This window comes from Sitophilus oryzae, unplaced genomic scaffold (assembly GCF_002938485.1).
Source record: "Sitophilus oryzae breed Bouriz unplaced genomic scaffold, Soryzae_2.0 scaffold_85_pilon_pilon, whole genome shotgun sequence".
NCBI lineage: Eukaryota > Metazoa > Arthropoda > Insecta > Coleoptera > Curculionidae > Sitophilus > Sitophilus oryzae.
This window is the reverse complement of record NW_022147483.1, coordinates 3,554,374-3,575,759: the sequence shown is the minus strand read 5'-3', so window position 1 is coordinate 3,575,759 and position 21,386 is coordinate 3,554,374. Positions and strand designations below refer to the sequence as shown.

Below are 21,386 nucleotides of genomic sequence, written 5' to 3'. Positions count from 1 at the left end.
TTCAAAGTTTTAAATTCAAAGTTAGGTTAAGTTTAAATAGCGGACGCGAGGCAAACAGAATTCTTTCCGATCCGATAACTCTAAATGAAGAGAGTTAATACCACCTCACGTAAAGGAAATAACACCTGACACCTTATTAACGTCCATGCACGCTATTCGGTTTAGCGATATCTCTCTATTACGCTGTTTATTGTTATTTTACGCGAGTTTATTTTTGCGCACAGGAAATTTTACTCGTTTGCACATCGTCATAAAATACAATTTTCGTACCACGAATTAGGGACAAGATTTTTATCTGTATACTTATAGGATACCTAATCTGTGACGTAACTGAGATTATTTTTGACAGATGGTTGTAGAAAAAAATCATAATATATTTGTCATTTTGTTAAATTTTCGTTTAATTTCGTATTTTCATAACTCTCATAATAATTTGTATAAACCATTCAAAATAAACAATTTGCTTCATTTCAAGGACTTCTTTATAATTTAAATTTACATATTTCTTTGGTATGTCCAGTGAGGCGATGTAACACGTAGTACAAACGTATAATAATACATATAACAACATTCTTCTGCTAAAACTGTGAAATAGAAAACGGTATTTTGCCTCCTTTGACAGATATTTGAGGTTTTTAGTAGCTTTTCAAGAATATTAGCTATACGAGTATGTTAAAAATATATTTATATTTTTAAAAAATGTTTTAACATTTTTTTTACAGATGTGATGGGGAAAAAGATTGTAAAGATGGTTCGGATGAACCTGAGACTTGCCCACCCAGACAATGCCGCAACGGAACGTTCCAATGTAAAAATAATAATTGCACACCATCAGCTACCATTTGTGATGGTACCGATGATTGTGGGGACAATTCCGATGAGGAAAATTGCGACAAAGAGTGTCCAGAATTTGAGATGAAGTGCAAGTAAGTTAAAGTTGGCGAATTTGACTGTATTAGCTTTTAAAGAGAAACATCCTTTTCTATAGGAGATAGACGAAAACTAAATCGGTGTCTGGAGCTCAATTCTTATCAAAAACATGATGGTGAAAACCGCACATCGATATCTTTTACCGTTTGGGAGTTACGGGGTGTTTTCAAAAATGTGAATTTTTAACAAATCGCTGTAACTTTTTTGTTATGAAAAGTTTTGTATTTTTATGAAAACATTTCCAAAGCACCTTTTTACGTAGAATTTAATGACTTTTGTATTTGGGGCACCCTCTATATTATACAGTACAGGGTGGCTTTTTTCGCCTCGGTTGATTATACGAAAACGGAAAGATGTAGAAACAAAATATTTTATGGGAATATGTAGAGAGACAATGTGCATCATTTAAAATTATTTTCAAATATACAGGGTGTGTCAGAACTAAGATCCATACCAAAGTTATATTTTTTCTTATGGAACACCAGGTAGTTTATTTAATTTTTTGATTCTTGTAATAACCGTTAACACTATGTAATTTTGGTGACCACACCAGCCATCTTGATTGCCATTTTATTGAAAAATTGCTTTTTATTCAAAATCTGAGCCAGATAGGTATAGGAAACCCTAATATAGTTTGAAAGACCATTTAAATCTACTTTGATTTATTTTAGAAAATAGAGGGTGTTACATTTGAAATAACGAAGTTTTTATGTAAAATATATGTTTAAAATAGACCAGCAATTTTTGATACCCCTGTATACATTTAAGGAAGCAATAACATTTTTAGTAAAGTTTATTTATCTGGCTTCAAAGTCAGCACAAGAATTAACTCTGAAAAGTAATGTACAGGGCGTTGACAAACTTTTTTATTATAGCATGCATATTTAAATATCTTTAAATATCTCAAAAACCAAAGCATTTAAAGATATTAAACCCTTATAATATATGCCTTATTTGATGCCCAAGAATCCAAAAATTAAATATTATACAGGGTGTTCCATAAGAAAAAACATAACTTTGGTATGGATCTTAGTTCTGACACCCCTGTATACAGGGTGGCGCACCTCATTCGCATCGGTTGATTATTCGAAAACGGAAAAATGTAGGAACAAAATATTTTATGGGTATATGTAGAGAGACAATGTGCATAAATATACAGGGTGTATCAGAACTAAGTTCCACACCAAAGTTATATTTTTTCGTATGGAACACCAGGTATTATATTTAATTTTTTGATTCTTGGGCATAAAATAAGGCATTTATTATAAGGGCGACTATAATCACGTTTTCTCTAATGTTACAGGTCCAACGGAAGATGCATCTTGAACAGCTGGAAGTGCGACGGGGATGCCGACTGCAAGGACGCCTCCGACGAAGACCCTATCATGTGTCACAACCGCAAATGCGACGAAGAAACAGAATTCTCCTGCAAAAACGGAAAATGCATCCCCAAGCTCTGGATGTGCGACTTCGATAACGACTGCGGAGATGATTCCGACGAACCAGCCTACATGTGTCGTCAAAGAAATTGCACAACGGGCTGGCAACGTTGCCCGGGACGTTCCAACTACCGTTGCATACCAAAGTGGCTGTTCTGCGATGGTAAAGACGATTGCAGGGATAACAGTGACGAATTGCCCGAGAATTGTCCTTCCTGCAACCCGGAAACGGACTTCAAATGCAAGAACAACCGATGCGTTCCCAAGCAGTGGACTTGTGACTTTTCCGACGATTGTGGTGATGGTAGCGATGAGCTGGAGGATATGTGTAAAGGAGTCTATAGGGAATGTTCTGAATCGGAGTTCCAGTGTGGTAATGGAAAGTGTATCGCCTCTAGGTGGCGTTGCGATCACGAAGATGATTGTGGCGATAACACTGATGAGATTTCTTGTAACGGATACCAATGTAAAAACGGTAAGACTGTTAGTTGTACAATCATAGAAATGTAGATATAAAAGACAGACTAACTAACAATCGTTTAATGAATGACTTACAGAGATTACTACAACTTTTGATTTTTAAATGGTACCCTCTGTATTTTTTTTTCTTTATATGTTAGAAAATTATATTCTGAGTAAATGATATTCTGGCATGAAAATCAAGCTTAAAAAATGCTTAAACTGTATTTTTCAAAGTATCTCAATTTTTTCTAGATAATAGTGCCTGTCGCAAACAAAACTTAGCGTTTGTGGGGGCCCTTAGTAGTTGATTTAATTATTTCTTTTTTATGAAATTAAAAATTATTTTACAGGTACGTTCCAATGTGCTTCCGGACACTGTATCAACGCCTACTTCCGCTGTGACGGTGACAGAGACTGTAGGGACATGTCGGACGAGATGAACTGTCCGCCGAAGTATCCCGGAGGAAAGTACTGCCCGGAATCGAAATTCCAGTGCCAGAACCACCTGTGTATCAATCAGGCCGACCTGTGCGACGGTACGGACGATTGCGGCGATAACTCGGACGAAGCGCCATCTCTATGCACGAACTTCAACTGCGACAGTCTCAGAAGGTTCCAGTGTGCCAACCACAAGTGTATTCCTAGGTAAGAAAGCTTTCACATGAGACCAGTTGTGTCCATCATCGGTGTTCAGGTTTAGCAAAGCATTGTAATGTATACAGTGTGAGTTTCCTACGATGTTCTCTATGGGTATCTCGGAAACTACTGGAGATAGAGAGTCGGTTAAATGGGGAAAGAATTGCAGTTTTGTGGGGTCATAAATATGCGCCTTTCAGATTTTTGAAAAATCTTCATGGCTTATTAGATATTTTGAAAAAAACAAATTTCGGCTATTTTAAAAATTGTCCCTAATTCCATTATAAGGTATTTTAGATAAAAAGTTTTCATATAAAAGTTGTAGATAATCACATTCTTAATGAGACTGTGTTCTCCGCTTTTTTCTAAAGCCTGTCATTTTTGACATATGAGACAAACATAGGTTTTTTTTAAATGGAAACCATAGTTGGCCATGGCTTCATAAAAAGCTCCATTTTTTAAGCTTTTCAGCGATATAAGCTATAATATGTTCTCTTCGAAAAATTACTGAGTTATAGCCAATTCTTATCATTTTTAAACCATGTTAGCCATGGAAACAAGTTTAATCGTCTTTGCTCTCATAAATGTGAAGCTGTCATATCCAAACTTTGCAAATTAAAATAAATACAAATTGTAAATATGAATTTTTCAAATGAAGAAAAGCGTGTAGGATTATTGGTTCAACTTTTCTTGACCATACAATTTCGAGGATCCGTTGATCGGTGAATGTTACGTTTTTTAGAGAACGGTTTTCAAACATGTTAGAAAAGTTAAATTTAGTTATAGCCAATTCTTATCTTTCTTGACTAATTTCACTTAGATTGCATGGTATTCTTATTCTGTTATGATGTATAACTTATAAAAAGTCAGAATATATTACTAAACGGTTCTTTACAACTTACATTACACAATCTAAAACTTATCACAATTTATATCACTACATACACTTTAAGTTATTATATATTCTCACAGAAGGACCGGTCGACTTAATTCAACTTTTCTCGTACCGCCACTTCGAGTGCCTCTCTTAATTCATAAGTTCTTTTGTTAACCTTATTGTTAACTATACCGCAGAAAAAATTCTAAAATGGATAGGTCAGGTAATCGAGGAGGCCCATGCAATTAGTCCACCTCTCCCTATTCCTGTGTTTGTATAATTATGATATAAATAATTTTTAACGTTTATTTCATTATGGGGGGTGGGGGGTGGTGTGTCATAATGAAAGTCATGTTGGAACCACTCTATTGATGCGCGAGTATCTACACGCTTTCTTCATTTTAAAAATTCATATTTACAATTTTTGTTTATTTTAATTTACAAAGTTTGGATGTGACAGCTTCACATTTCTGAGAGCAATGGCGATTGAACTTGTTTCCATGGCTACCTAAGTGAAATTGTTTAAAATGATAAGAATTGGCTATAACTCAGTAATTTTTCGAAGAAAAGATATTATAGCTTATATCACTAAAAAGCTTAAAAAATGGCGCTTTTTATGAGGTCATGGCCAACTATGGTTTCCATTTATAAAAACATATGTTTGTGTCATATGTCAAAAATGACAGGCTTTAGAAAAAAACGGAGCACACAGTTTCATTAAGGATGTGATTATCTACAACTTTTATCTGAAAACTTTTTGTCTGAAATAGCTTATAATGGAATAAGGGACAATTTTTAAAATAGCCGATATTTGTTTTTTTCGAAATATCTAGTAAGCAATGAACTTTTTCAAAAATCTGAAAGGCCCATATTTATGACCCCACAAAACTGCAATTCTTTCCACATTTAACCGACTCTCTATCTCCAGTAGTTTCCGAGATACCCATAGAGAACATCGTAGGAAACTCACCCTGTATAATTAAAAATCGATTATTTTTTTTCACTTTATACTTTTTCTAAATGTAATATTTGCATTTTTTCAGGCATCAGCTATGCGATGGCGTGGACAATTGTGGTGACGGTAGTGACGAGAATGACATGTCACTTTGCACAAAGAAATTGAAACCTTGCAGCGTGTTCAACGAGTTCAAATGTGCCAATAACAAGTGCATCGACAAAAAACAAGTTTGCGATTTCGCTGACGATTGTGGTGATAGCTCAGACGAGCTAGGTTGTCATCATAACAACATTTGCACCGAATTAACTAGAGGAGGTATTATATTCAGTTAGTTTTAGGCTTTGGAGGGTAGAACCACAAATTAGGTATCCTATAAGTATACAGATAAAAATCTTATCCCTAATTCGTGGTACGAAAATTGTTTTTTATGACGATGTGCAAACGAGTCAAATTTCCTGTGCGCAAAAATAAACTCGCGTAAAATGACAATAAACAGCGTAATAGAGAGATATCGCTAAACCGAAGAGCGTGGACGTTAATGGATGTTAATAAGGCCAGGTGTTATTTCCTTTACGTGAGGTGGTATTAACTCTCTTCATTTATAGTTATCGGATCGGAAAGAATTCTGATCGCGTCGCGTCCGCCATTTAAACTTAACCTAACTTGAACATACCATTTTAACCATTTTAAAACTTTGAAATTGTTTTGTTTACTAGGTATTTTAAAACTAAAGGGCTAAAGTGCTTATCTCCAGTGCTTTATTTTTCAACATCTGCCAATGAGAAACTATCATTAAGTCTTTGATTAAGTAATATCACAGATTAGGTATTCTATAAGTATACAGATAAAAATCTTGTCCCTAATTCGTGGTACGAAAATTGTTTTTTATGACGATGTGCAAACGAGTAAAATTTCCTGTGCGCAAAAATAAACTCGCGTAAAATAACAATAAACATATAGAGAGATATCGCTAAACCGAATAGCGTGCATGGACGTTAATAAGGCCAGGTGTTATTTCCTTTACGTGAGGTGGTATTAATTCTCTTCATTTATAGTTATCGGATCGGAAAGAATTCTGATCGCGTCACGTCCGCCATTTAAACTTAACAACTTTACCAAACCATTTTAAATTTGAAATTGTTTTTGTTTACTAGGTATTTTAAAACTAAAGGGCTAAAGTGCTTACTGTTCAGTGCTTTAGTGGATTTACATCTGCAAATGACAAACTATCATTAAGTCTTTGATTAAGTCGTCATCTGCCACAAATTAGGTATTCTATAGGTTCTACAGATTGGAAGAGGTGGAATCCATATTTTGGGCCGAAAATTATTTTTAAAACGATCCCAGCTACTTAAATATCAAATTTCCTAATAAAACTAAAGCAATAATTCAAAACATATAGAGAGATATCGCTAAACCGAATAGCGTGCATGGACGTTAATAAGGCCAGGTGTTATTTCCTTTACGTGAGGTGGTATTAATTCTCTTCATTTATAGTTATCGGATCGGAAAGAATTCTGATCGCGTCACGTCCGCCATTTAAACTTAACCTAACTTTGAATTTAAAACATTGAAATTGTTTTGTTTACTAGGTATTTTAAAACTAAAGGGCTAAAGTGCTTTACTGTTCAACGTCTGCCAGTGGATTTAGGGCAACAAGCAACAAATCCTCTTAGAAGGGCTAAGTCGTCATCTGCCGTAAACCTAAGACTCTTTATAGGTTCTTTAGTATGGGAAGAGGTGGAATTCATATTTTGGGCCATATTTATTTAATTAAAACTAATCCCAGCTACTTAAATATCAAATTACCTAATAAAACTAAAGCAATAATTCAAAACAATTCAAACATAACCTAAAATAAAAAATCTCGTCGGCCGGCTCCGGTTGTCAAATACCCGCACATGCCCATTTAAGCAATTTTTAAACGTTATCAGAGGTTATTACGTCAGGCGGTAACGTTATTAGCGGGTGTTGCGTTAAAAATTGACTCGCGCATATCGTAACCATGATAAGGTACGCGTAAATACTGGATGACGCTATTCGGTTTTCCGATATCTCTCTAATAACTGTGCCGGTCAGACGCTGTGCACAATTTTAGAGGCCATAAGTGGGCGTGCTATGTGCGCAAACTAGTCACCTAACTAGTGCCCGATTCCGAAAATTGGAACCATGAAAAACAATAAAGAAAAAACAAAGATTATAATCTGTATAATCTGTGGTAGAACTAAGGAGAATTATCTTTGTTTACTCACTTTTATAACTGTTTACTATTCTTACAGAAATTTTACTTATATGAATAAAAAACTTATATATTTTTTTGGTTTAGGTTGTGACCACAGTTGCTTAAATCTAACAGGAGGTGGATACATCTGTACTTGTTTCAATGGTTACATAATAGCGAAGGATAATAGAAAACATTGCGATGATATCGACGAATGTGCGACAGGCACGCATCATTGCTCGCAAGTTTGTTCCAACTTGAATGGTACTTATTCGTGCTCTTGTAAGCCTGGATTCATGTTATCCGATCTACTATCCGGAGTTTGTAGGTACGTTAGTTGAATGCTCTTCTTCTTATACTTCCGAATGCATTTTGTAGGTACTCTTTAATTGTTTTTTATTACTTGTTAATTGTTTTCGTACTCTTAATGTTGAAATGTATTGATTTCAAATGTCCGAAACAATTTTATAGATTTTTTTTATTCAATGTTAATTAGCGTTGATCAATATTGTTGTGATGAATGTAATCAGATTAAATAAATTAAAAAACCAGAGCCGGATTTGAAATTATTTTAAATAACAATTAAATAGTTTTGTTATTGTTAAGCTACCTAAAACAAAAAAAAAGTATCAAGTGTGGCATATCATTGTACTCAGAGGACCGAGTTCTTTCAAAAACTGAAATAAAAAATGCAGGTCCGTATTTAAAAAAATTAAGTTGGCCTCTGTATCTCACAAATTATCAGCTAATTTGAAAATCTAAAAATACTATCAGATAGCCCTGATAAAGTGGCTATGAGAATGTGCAATTATTTTTTTGATTTTCTAAAAACTAACGACAGAAAAAAATGAAATTGATTTTCAAAAAAATCCGTTTTTTCCAAAAAACTAAAAAATCCTTGAAATTTTTAAAACTTTTTTGATTGCTTCTTGGTGAACATCCCAAATCGCAACTTTGCCCCAATTTAACCATCTTCGTATCTACTACGGTTTCCGAGATACCAAATCTTTCCGTTTTCCTATAATCTACCGAGACGAATTGGGCGCGCCACCCTGTATAAATAACAGTTGCAATTTTAGCTGCTATTAAAAATAACGGGTTTTCAAACGATTTTACATGTAAAATTACAGCGACCTTAATTTTTCTGTATATGTCCACCCTGTATAAGAAAATTACTAATTTGAAATGCTTTTTAGAGCTATACTGGAGAACACTGAGTTACTCTTCGCCAACGGACCTGAAATTCGAGCCCTCAACTTGGTCATGAAAGATGAAAAGGGTGTCATCCTGGAGGAGAAACGCATCGAAGCTGTGGATTACAATCCCAGCACCAGGATGGTATTCTGGGCGGATTCCTACTACAAAACGATTAAAAGAAGTTACCTACCGTCGGCCCTGGATGGGAAGGTCAAGACTGGATTCTCCCAAGACCTGGAAATGAAGGCCAATTCCAAACCAACAGCAATCGCGGTGGATTGGATCGGTGATAATATTTATTGGACTGAAACGGATAGAACTGGATCCAAACCAAAAGGTAAATTAAAAAAAAATATCTGCAGTATGTCCCCGAAAATTACCTAATTGATATTATTTAATTATTTGTGTCTTTATTTCTTTAGGTAGAGTCATGGTAGCCAAAACGGACGGTAGATACAGAAGAGCTCTGGTAAACGTTGGTCTGGAAAGTCCAACATCTCTGGTTTTGGACCCACAACTAGGCAGAATGTTCTGGAGCGACGCGGGTTCTGCCCCAAAGATAGAAATGTCTTGGATGGACGGCTCCAAACGGAGACCACTGATCACGGACGACATCAGACACCCCAGCGGCCTGGCGATTGACTACAACATGGGTCATATGCTGTACTGGGTGGATACCAAGCTGAATACCATCGAATCCATGAAACCTGATGGTAAGTATCTTAGAACAACATGATTTAAATAGTGATGAGAGAGACTGAAGAAATTTTTTGTCAAGCAACTAGCTTGTGCACGCCCAAAATATTGAACCATGCCACTAAAGAAAGGAAAAATTGGTTTGATATTATGGTTTAATTAGGATTTTTTCCCATAGGTTCAATGAGAAAAGTGATATTGAGAGGATTAATGCTGAAGCACCCTATTTCCTTGGACGTTTTCGAGAGCAACTTATACTGGGTGACCAAAGATAGCGGTGAGGTGATCAAACAAGATAAATTCGGTCGCGGAGTACCCGTGGTGGTACAAAGAGACCTCCTGCGGCCATCTAGTGTTAAAGGTAGGTACTTAATAATTTATTAATATAATGTGTACTAAATATAAATTATTAATTCCAGTGTTGCACGATCAGAAATACAACGTATTTCTACCCAATCCTTGTAAGAACAACCAATGCTCTCATCTGTGCCTTATTGTTCCTAATGGACATAGATGTTCATGCCCGGATTCTTCGATAATGCCAACGCACAAAACCAAGGCTGAGATAATTTGCGATGCACCAATAGGTAAGAAATATTAATTTAATATTTTACTTACCCTTATTGTCTTACCCTTCCGATATTTTAGCTTTATGAATTTTCTAATTTTTTTTTCTATTTAAAAAAAATTATTTTTTAAGAACAAGAAAGGGCGTTACCCAGAGTATGCGAATGTCAAAATGGAGGACTATGTAGGCAAGATGAAACCGATGGTCTACTGTGCGAGTGTTTGCCTAATTACGAGGGTAGATTCTGTGACATCCTTGTTGCTCATGGAAGCAGTGCCGGAGGAAGCGCTACAACTGCCGTAGTTGTACCCATCGTTGTCATTTTACTGATTCTTGGTGCCGCCACCGGAGTGTGGTTCTTTATCAGGAAACGACCATTGTAAGTTGATTTTTTACATTTTTCTACAGTCTCTTAAGGGGGGTCCACATTTAGTAACATGTTATATAACATTGCTATTTAACAAGCTACATATAACATGCTAAAAACCGGAAGCCATCCACATTATAGTTTTCGTAATCTTGAATCGTTTTGGTGAGAAAGAGGTTCTGCTAGCAGCAGCGGCGTGCGTAATTATTTTTGAAGAAAGAGAAAGAAAGTCGAGAAAAAAAGCGGTTTTAAGTCCGCCATAGCCTACAAGATAGATCTATATATAGTTGAACTCAATTAGCTTACCTTTTCAATACCTGCCTCGGCTGTTTCTCTCGTGGTGTGTTTCTGTCTTTTAAAAACATTAATAACTTAAAAGCAAACCATTTTGAATTATCCAATTCGTCTAAACCAGTACCTGATTTGCATTTCGTTTGTTCCCTCTGGAACTGCCCTATTAGATAACGCATTTTTTTCTCAACTTTTTCTCTTTCCAAATGCATACTTTTTGCAATTTTTAACCATGCATCATGCTTTTTTTTTATTTCACTTTAAATGAGGGACTGCGGATATCCCATAACACTGTATGATCTCTATACAACTTAATTAGTTGACAAGTCTGTTCTTGGCTCTACTCCATTAACAATATAAGAACATAGAGAAAGTAATAAAAAGTTTTACTTTACTATAAGTTCAAGCTTTTTACTATCTTTCTCTATGTCTAAGAACCATACGATCGAAAAAAAAATGGCGTCAGCGATGGCTATGAAATGAAGATCGCTGTCATTTTATATGAAAAATTATATTGGGAATGTCATCGATCGTCATGGCCAACTGGACGGGAGGCCGACTGGACGCAGTTTTTTTCGAACATACGGTTGTATAAATATTGGCTAACCCTTGACGGTTTACCATATTCAATTAAGATTCTGTTGCGCACGTCCCTGAAAATATGAGAGGCTAAACTAGAAATTTAGCAAATGTGGACGCGTTGGTTCATGTTACAAGATTTAGGTGAGATAAACCTTAATCAAATTTATCTTTATTTGAAGTAGAAACCAAAAATGTTATAATATACAGGGGGGTCCATTTAAAAAATTACTGCTTTGATTGATATTTTTTATTTATTTGGGACTTTCTGTATCTTGTAAAAAACTTTAAATTGTAGCTCTAATAGTCCTTCAATGAACCCAAAACTTACAATTCGTAAAAATCTAACCATTTGGCTGCAATATTCCGTGTCAAATGAGACGTATAAACCTGTATATTGGCAATGGATCTCTAGGCATAGGAATTACATGCATTGGAATGAAACGCCTATAAAAAGTCTATGCTTAAACAAAGATGGACAACTTCCCCGTTTCCACTTCCACTACGACTGTCTACTTAGACAAACTCCAATAAGATAACAAATTTTGGAAATTCCGCCACCTCCCATCCACTCATGATACCCATCTCCCTGCCCTTTATTTATCGCCATTATTTTATTTCCCTTCCCGCGCCTCCGCACCTCGCTATTCCGACTACCGTCAGTTCATCACAGAGTTGCCAGGTCTACCAGTTTCGTCTGTAAGCTACCGATCTACCGATTTAAAGAAAAATCTAACGATATATTCAACTGCGTCTTTAGTTTTTACAATAGAAGCACTTTTAAAAAAGCTGACTTATTTGACTATAAATTAAGCGACTGCCGCGTTGGAATCTGTATAATCTGACTTTATTATTTATTCATTAAATTTTATTTAGTAATAACACATATACAGGTATATATCGTTCTGTCTAGTTGCAGAGTTACAGAGATATTCCTAAAAATCCTTATTACTCCTTATTAGGCGCGGTATTGGCGACATGCCCGAAGAAGTTAATATCTTTTGAAAAGATTTTATTTCATTCATCTACTAAAGTTGAACCCATATTTTCCCCAAAAAATGTAAACAAAAACAAAATTTAAGTTAAGAAACAACCTAAATTCGGACAAATATTTTAGTGATTTTCCCGTAAAAAAATATATTAATATGAAAAAAGAGTTGAGAGTTGCTACAGCTTTCCCATTGAAATGAAATTAATTTTAGATATCACTGATCAAAATTTGTACAAAGGTAAAAAGTGACTGCTACACTAATTTGTGACTGCTATCCCTACTTGTTATAGTTTTATATGTTTTTATTAATATATTAATATTATTTAATTCAATATTTTTTTTAATATCAAATAATATACCTAGCTATTTCTAATTCTTGTTATATTTATTATATTTGTATTTTATTTGAGTGATCTATTATTACGACACATAGGAATGCTAATTTTGGACTTAAATATTATATTTTATTTCGTTTCTGTACTTTTAATTTTTGTTGAAGATCTACCGAGAATTTTGTTCTCGTATGGAATTATAATCTAACCAACCCGGCAACCCTGTTCGGCTACTCCTTATAAAGTTTTTTTCGGCCTAATTCCTTTGTCACAGCCGCGGCTTTGTCAAGCGCCGCCGCCGACCGACTGTGTCGGGGCGACTGCTAGGAAGATCGTACAGTATTGCCATTTCATAGAATTGCACTTGCTATTTTAGAAATGATTTCAAAGTTTTGCATGTTACTTTTCGTTTTAGAAAGAAGTTATGTGCCTAGAGAAAACATTCTTAAAATTGTTTCGTACTTTATTTAATATTTCATTAAGTAGGCAAGATAATGGGATTAGAAGATTTAGGATTTTGACAAGCCAACATAATTTCGATTTAATTGAATGGCAACACTGTCCGTCCTGTTTCTATTTTTTCGATTCTGTTCTATTAGTAGGCGGTAGCCCCCACACAAGCGTCTTAAAGACCCGCCCGGCGCCCCCTCTCGCAGGGGCTCTCTCGTCGTATCACTTCTATGATCACTTCCCCTATACGATGGTAGGGAAAAGACACTTTATCCGTCTCTGTTGCACTGCAGTGTATTTTGCAGCCTTACCATCTTTTTTTATCGCATTGAAAACCTCCTATTGCTAATATTCCTTTGCCAGCAGTGAATAAGAAACTATTTTTAAGTAATATAATTAATATATTTTTTCTTATAGCGGTAAAGGTGGGCTTGGTTCTTTGGCAAGCAGCCAAAGCGTGTCTTTCAGACAGGGTACCAACGTAGAGTTTGGTGCCAACAGTTTGGGTGGTCCAGGAGCGCCGGAACCACTAGATGTAGCCTACAGTCTGGACCCTGTCAACAGCAAAAACAGGGATTTCCATAATCCCATGTACGATGCGGTACAAAACAATCCGGATATGGTTGGCAACGGTAGTGGAGGTAAGTCAAGAGCTTAGAATAAATATCTGTACCTCAGAAGCAAACTATGTTGTCACAAAACATAGTTTTGAGAAAACGAATTTAAAGTTCTTTTTTGAAGTCATTTAACCTGTGATCGTTATATTTGGTATATGAACAACTTATTTTGAACTTAAATGAAATAAAAAAATGTCTATACCTATGTAGCGGATTCATCTCTCCAAAAAAATCCTGTATGGCTATTTCTTTTTTTTTATTTTTTTTAACAACACTTTTTTTGTGTATCTATAATTCCTTTTATTTTCAGCTCTTTACGAAGTGCCTTCTGATCTCACAAAAACGAAATCTGCTGATACGTTTACTGAGCCACCCAGTGCAGTTATAGCACCGTCTAGCGTTACTCACAGGTAAGATGGTTCTTCCCATTTACATTTCTTCTATGTGAAACCTCATTCTTAAAACTACGTAGTGTTGATGTCTAACCATCTTTAAATCTAAATATCACTAAAATTATAACATATTTAGATAAAAAAATTATTTTTTTTATTTTCTTTTTAAGATCTTCGCCTCAAGTCCAAGTTAGACACAAAGAAACGAATCCAGTGACCTTCGATTCGGGGAAAGACACTCAAAAACTAGTGGAGGAAGATTGCTGATACAGGGTGAGACAAAAAATACTACGGTAAAAATGAATCTAGAAAAAAACTAATATATATCGTTCTAAATGAAAAAAATACATTCCACTGGACTTTAACACTATATAGTTTGTAAAAATTGACTATATTTATATATGTATAGAGAAATCAGCTGTGATTTTGTAAAAAATGAGATAATATCTTTATATCATTAGCAGACATTCCGTTTTTTTTTTCTAAAATTTGTATAAAAAATGAAAAAATGAGTCTATTTTTGTATGAATAAATTAAAATTCTGATATTCTAGAGTATATAAAATTGATATTATAAGGATATAAGAATGTTAACGCCTGTTTTTGTGTTTTTTTTTAAATATATGAAGAGTTAGTGCCATTCGAGAGGGAAAAAAACAAAATAAATTAAAAAAACACACGGCTCTGAAAAAAACGACTGTAAAAACAAAAAATTCGGTTTTTGTTTAATTATTATTGTAAATATGCTAATCTTAATTAACAAAACTCCTATATACAGGGTGCGTCTCAAATACCAAGTCTAAAATTATAATAAAACATTTCACATTTTGACAACCACTGGTTGATTATACCGTATGATCGAAAAAAAACGGCGTCCGGTTGGCTTGGAAATGAACATCGTTCACATTTCCCATATAATTTTACATATAAAATGACAGCGATCTTCATTTCATAGCCATCGCTGACGCCGTTTTTATTCGATCATACGGTATATGATACCAACAATAAACTTTTAGTCACGTGATTAAGCTTGAACGGTACAGCGGCGTTGCCGACTTTTACATATTTTCGTTTAATCAAAATACTTTAGGAAAAAAATAATTATAAATATATAAACAGATATTATTATCATCAACAAAATTCACCTCCTTAATTGCGCTTAAGGGACATAAAAGGCCATTACTACCGCTTGCCGTTCATAATATTCGGCTCCAAAAAGTTTTATAAAATATAGAGGGCAATTTAAAAGAAAATACGATGTTTTCTTTAGAAACCAACCCAATGCCGTGCTTTTGGGGGTTTGAAATATACTCCCAGCTAAAACATTTGCTTTTATTTGAGAAACATCCTGTAGAAAATAGAAGGAAATATATAATTTTATTGTTTTTAATTGTATTAAGTGCAAATAAGTTTATAATCTTAAAGAAATTAATTAAATATCAACAATTTGATTAATTGATTTGAAGATTTGAAGGATATTCATTTCCATCCCGTCCAAAAAAAAATACTAAAGAACTAAATTATGGATTTCGACAACGAAAATACTTTTTTAAAAAATTTTATTTTTCACAAAGTATGTTTAACAGATACAATGAATACAATGGTTAAGAACAGAATGACAATTTTAATGCGCTTGGTTATATTTATAAGTTCGGTTTCGCTCGCGTCTTCGTGGGAAAACCATGCTATTTCCTCTCACATAACTCCTCCCTTTAGTTTGTGTAAGTCCTAATATAAGAGGTTTTTTGATATTGTATCTATATGTCCATGATTTTTATTTGTTAACTTCCTCCTATGTCCTAAAAATTTAAAACGAGTTTGATTCAAGATACTGATAAAAATTGTACTTAAGATGTCTTGAAACTAAGTCGTTTTATTTTATAGGGACTGTTTAGATTTTTGAAATTGTTGCAAAATAATGATTTTTATTGTATTTTACGTTATTTGTAAATATAATTATTTTGGGAACAAATCTTGTAGCGTTGTCAGAGAAATATACAGGTTATTTTATATTATAATTGTGTTTTTTTGTTTCCTAGGCCATCTATAAAAGTTATAGATGTTTCCTAAACCACCTGTATGTTTAGTTGGTGAATCCAGTGTGGATTCAACGGCCTGATTCACCAATTAATAGAATAGTTAAAAATGCTCCTGATTTTATCTAGTCTGGATTTTTTTATGCAATTTTATCTACAATCTTTAATTTTTGTTAAATTACCGGTCAAAAGTCGTTTAAAGACTTAAATGGATTATTTAAGTCAAATTTCTTGCAAATTTGGCACTGGTGAACCATATTTTATAGTTCTTGAACAGAAAAAGTCAATAAAATAAACACTTAAGGACTACAAGCTAAGAAAATGCGTTAATACAGCCGGGGAGATAGCGGCAACAAAGCCTTACCGCACACGTGCGACACGTACTACAAGATAATAAATGAATGAATAGGCTCCCTCCCCTCTAATCGGTGTTGTCATATTGTAAAGAACTTATCCTTTTTAAAGAGTATCCGACTTATAATTTAGTAGTATAAAAGGACTATTTAATACATCTCTGGAATATTAAAACCTACTTTATTAAACTGTAGTATTAATATCTCAATATATGTGTATAACAAGAAAAAAAATATTGATAATATTAAAGACGTGACAACATAGGCTGGATGAGAAAGGCTCGGTCGACTGTACCCGGAAGTAAACATGTGTACAAAAAATAATGTCTGTCCGCGTTGAGATGTAAATAGTGTAGTCTATATTTTATTTTAAGTCTATGGTTTGGACATATTGCCTACTGTGCGCCGCCGGCGCCGTATGAGAGGCGCCACCCTGTATATTGATTACTGAACACTAGTATAAAAAAGGCCATGGTACTTTTTTATTTTTTATTATTGGAAGATTTTTAATATAATTGTTACACTGAGAAACAGTTATTATTTAAGTTTCGGAGAGAGACCTATCTTAATGTGTTTCCAATTAAGATTTATTTACCTAATTGTAAAATTCTGAGATTACTCCAGTAAGAAAAGAAATGCACATCAAACTGCACCTATTAAATATATCTTATTATTATTATTAATTATTATGAATTTTAAAAACACTAAAAAACGTTTTTACTATTCGAAAAAAACTCCTAAAAATGTTTGCTTGTTACTGATGGCTAGAAAATGAACATTCTGATATGCCTTGAAATCAAATTGAAGAATTTAAAAGAAATAAATGAGCAAGAGGTTGATTTTTTGGTTTGTTTCCTTTAATTGTAATTGTACACCTACAAAACTCTAGTTGGATCAATACATATCTGTCAAATAAATTTAACATGGATGTTTGATCAAACCAATTTTTGAAATAAGTTGTATTGGTGTAAAACCGTTTAATATACCGGGTGCATCTCAAAAATGCCTCGCCTCTATAACTTTTTTATTTTTTGAGATAAAAAAGCGACATTTGGTATGTAATTGATTTTAGTGCATGACTTTAGTGACAAAAAACAATTGAATATGTCCAATTAATCCTAATTTATGTCGTATACTAACATACCAAATTTCGTTTTTTTTATCTAAAAAAATAAAAAAGTTATAGGGGTGAGCCACTTTTAAGATGCACCCGGTATGTTTTTGTTATACCGATTGTTCTGATGCTTTTATCAAAATGTTATTTTCATATAGATTAAAAATAAACCAAAAAAAAATTATCTGTATAACAGAGTATGTATAGTATCTAAAAAGTACACCTACACATTATCCTTAAATACAATAACCCTATATGATGTACTGTATGATCGAAAAAAGAACGGCGTCAAGTGGGCTGCAGCGATCTGAATTTTCAAGCCAACCATGACGTTGTTTTTTTTTCTCGATCATATGGTACGTGTTTGAAACAAATGAACAACAAGAAGATATTATAATATCTACATGATACATGCATGTGCTCTCTATTTATTAAAAAAAACTTAATAAAATCCTGTAATAAATACAGAGAAGTTCAAAAGTTAGAGAGATTTTAAATGTCAGTACAAATTAAAATTTTGTTGCCAAAAATTTTCACAATTATGGTATTTTGTAAAAAAAATAATTTATTATCTCTAACTTTGAAGCTTACGTTTAACTCAATATTCAATACCAAAAACTATGATTAGAAAAAAAATATATTATTTTTTTCTTGGCTCACCCTGTATATTTTCACGTCCATTAAAAATATATAGTGTGAAACTGTAAAAAACTAAAATCTTTCTTTTTCTAATCATATATATTTGATATAATATGTCTATGTGATGTATGTATGCCTTAGGCCCTATATACTTAAACTGTAACTAACTATAACTTATTATATAACTATTTTTTAGTGTCAATAATTAAACAATAAAAGATATTTTTGGCTTAAGTAAAACAACGCTTGTATTTCTTTTACAAATTAATGTTATAATGTACAATATACGAGATGAGGATATATATATTTTTTTAACGTGATGATTTTTTAAATAACCCTGTATAAAAGAAATCGTATTTTATTTAAACTTATACATAGTTTATTTCAAAGAGTGTGTTCTTTTTGTTTATAAATGTATATATTTTAGAATGGTAAAGGAGATCAATATTTATTTTTTTCTGTGTATATATGATTTTTGGTTGATCGTGAATGTAAAAATTAAGTGGATATACCTAATGATTCATTTTTTTTTATTAACCTATATGTGTTTCAATGATGACTGTATTGTAGTTGTCTTGATTTCAGTTTCTTAATTTCTGTTACGACGGGCAGCTGAAAAATAAAGAAAAAAAAATATAAAAATATTTTACACTGAAAAAAAGTAGTTTTTGAAAAACATGTTGAATATACATATATACACACATATATACAGGGTGTCCCAGAAATAAGTGCAGATATTTTAAAGGATGGTAGATATGGTCAAAAGAAACATATTACCTCTTTATCATTTTTAAAATAAATTGAAAATTACTTTGAAAGTTTAAAAAAATTGCAACATTTTGAGAGCCGCCGGGAGAAATCACCACCACCTCAACTCAAGGCCAATGAACATGATATGGGCAAGGCAAATATGGCGGCGAAGGCAGCGCATTATTAAATTGTTTACCTTTACTGAAAAGCCGGTAGTGGTTTCTCGTTCCGATTGCATACCAAAAATAATTAATTATCTCTAGTTTGTTGTGCTTCTGCAACACGTTTGTTTAGTTCTTAGCGTTCAGTGCATGGTGTGATCAGAAAATTGTGATAAAATAAGAGTGTAATAAAAATCCAAACCAGACATTCCACATAGGGAACTTCAACTTCAAACTTTTGTGCTTGTCGTACTCCTGTATTATTAATTATTTTAAGGTAAGAACTAGAAGTATTTATCAAGATATTATACCTAAATGAGTAAAAAGCCTTCACCCCCAGTCTGCATAGTACTTTATAATGGTTACTTACAATATTCAAAAGATAGGTATTAAAGGGTTAACATTTTATTGTAGCATGCCATTTACATGCTCTATTTCAAATTGTCACGGGAATTATAGAGGGGGTCCCAAGGTTTCTGCTTTTATATTCCCCAAAAATGACGAGCTTCGTAAAAAATGGTTGACGGCTATTAAAAGAGATAATTTCACACCTACTAGTAGTTCTCGGGTAAGAAGTGTATTAAATAAGCCTCAAAGAGACCAAAGGCGCGAAAGCCTCTGTTACCCTAGTGAGGATGTAGTTATGGCTAGTGCTTATACACTTACCTCACTATAAGTAAAATAATGGAAGAAGAATCAAGCTTTTTACATCAAAAAGATCACAGAAAGATATTGACAACATTGACATTTGAAAATATAAATGGCCTGGATGTAAATCTTTTTTTAGGTCACAATTGACCCTCACATACGTCAAAATTTATTATTAAATCCATCTTGTTCAGAATATCCAATATTTTATTCAAGAACTATGCAAAAAAAAGGAATGACGTCTTTACCACAAAGACAATGCCCTATGTAAAGAGAAAGAGTAAAGAAAACGAAGATAAGCGTAAGTTTTACTTACGAACCCCCAAAAAGGTATTTAGTTTTTTTTTCTATATAAAATCTTGAAACACATATTATATTTTTTAGTTATCCTCACCTATTATAGTTTAAATTTATTCCCATTTGTGTAATGCTGCCAAACATAGAAAAAATATTCCATATTTTTTGATCCAAGCAAGTCTAGTTTATAATTCCAAGAGCATTTACCAAGACTAAGACAAGTAACTTCCTATACTGTCCATAATAGTATATATTTATCAAACGTTCAGTAAATTCTAAACTATGGTAGGTAAGTGTTTGCAATTGAATATTTAGTTTATATTGCTATTTTCTGTCATATATTTCTGGTTATTTCTTTTTCCGATAATTTTGAACCCCCTATATATGCTACCTCAAGTTTGAATATTTTAACACTACCTATTTTCTGAGAAAGCAGACCTTTTGATAAAAATAACTAACTGGCATTTTCATAAAAGTAATAATACAAAAAATTCCATACTTATGTGGAGAACTTTAGACTCCCTGTATATTAAAAAATTAGTGAAATATTGCGTAATCTTAATAACCCGACATTTGTGTGAAAAATGTCTATTTGGAAATAAAACAGGGTTTAAAATACGCGCCAAATAAAGCACTTCTATCTCCGCCATATTGGAAAAGGTTGAATGCCCTTGTGTGGAGGTGGTGGTTGGTGGTGGAGAAAACCGCAATTTCCCGGATCTCGCCTTGTTCGCCGCCCGCTGTTGCCACATCAATTAGAAATACTTAAAACCTACTAGCAAAATTCCACATCACCCAAGAGGTTCTGCAAAGGTACGTTACTCTTTTTCAAGTGATATAATTGCAAAGCTTTTTTTTTTCATTTTACCACTCTTAAAACTGTACTTAACAATACACGTAACAACACTTCATTTCACTACTGTGAAACACGGTGTTGCTGGGGTCGAGCTAGTTAAAATATCTGCACTTATTTCTGGGATACCCTGTATAAAAGTGAATGTCAATAGAAACTAACTATAAATAAATAAAATAATGAGACAATGAATAACGCTTCAAAGAAATCAAAATTACGATGGATATCATGAATATAAAACAAATATAACTAAAACAAAAACGATACGGGTACCTTTCTTACCTTTGGTGGGCTTGGCCATCTTGGTTTTGCACTTTTTCGTGATCTCTCTCTTCTGTTCACAGGACGAATCACTGCCTGCCTTGATTTTGTCGGTCCTCGTCATCTGGCCTTGAGGGTTGCACTCTGCCCAAGCGCCCTTCTCGTATCTGCAAGCTAAAAGCAAAATAGTTGTTTTTTATACAAGACGATAATGCATTTTTATTGTCGTGTATAAAACAAGATTTTTTTCCATAGCGAGTTACGTTTTAAAA

General features: G+C 33.5%; 2 protein-coding genes across 3 annotated transcripts in view; one reads left to right on the top strand and one right to left on the bottom strand.

The window, feature by feature from the left end:
- The window catches only part of LOC115890149 (low-density lipoprotein receptor-related protein 2), a 159,243-nt gene extending 143,736 nt beyond the window's left edge, over positions 1–15,507 (top strand). Inside the window, exons 39-51 of the mRNA XM_030910308.1 lie at positions 723–926; positions 2,234–2,844; positions 3,182–3,476; positions 5,388–5,617; positions 7,629–7,851; positions 8,720–9,057; positions 9,143–9,433; positions 9,595–9,777; positions 9,836–10,003; positions 10,117–10,363; positions 13,412–13,635; positions 13,922–14,021; positions 14,174–15,507. Coding sequence (XP_030766168.1) covers positions 723–926; positions 2,234–2,844; positions 3,182–3,476; positions 5,388–5,617; positions 7,629–7,851; positions 8,720–9,057; positions 9,143–9,433; positions 9,595–9,777; positions 9,836–10,003; positions 10,117–10,363; positions 13,412–13,635; positions 13,922–14,021; positions 14,174–14,270 — 3,211 coding nt within the window. The 3' untranslated portion in view covers positions 14,271–15,507. The remainder of the gene's footprint in view (positions 1–722; positions 927–2,233; positions 2,845–3,181; positions 3,477–5,387; positions 5,618–7,628; positions 7,852–8,719; positions 9,058–9,142; positions 9,434–9,594; positions 9,778–9,835; positions 10,004–10,116; positions 10,364–13,411; positions 13,636–13,921; positions 14,022–14,173) is intronic.
- Positions 15,508–16,883: 1,376 nt separating this feature from the next.
- Positions 16,884–21,386, bottom strand: part of LOC115890076 — an 80,513-nt gene continuing 76,010 nt past the window's right edge. Inside the window, exons 4-5 of one of the 2 annotated variants that reach the window (XM_030910203.1) lie at positions 21,136–21,288; positions 16,884–18,756 (exon numbers count right to left, since the gene is read on the bottom strand). In XM_030910203.1, coding sequence (XP_030766063.1) covers positions 18,734–18,756; positions 21,136–21,288 — 176 coding nt within the window. In that variant the 3' untranslated portion in view covers positions 16,884–18,733. Of the gene's footprint in view, positions 18,757–21,126; positions 21,289–21,386 lie in introns of both variants that reach the window. The other variant, XM_030910202.1, reaches the window with a different exon arrangement.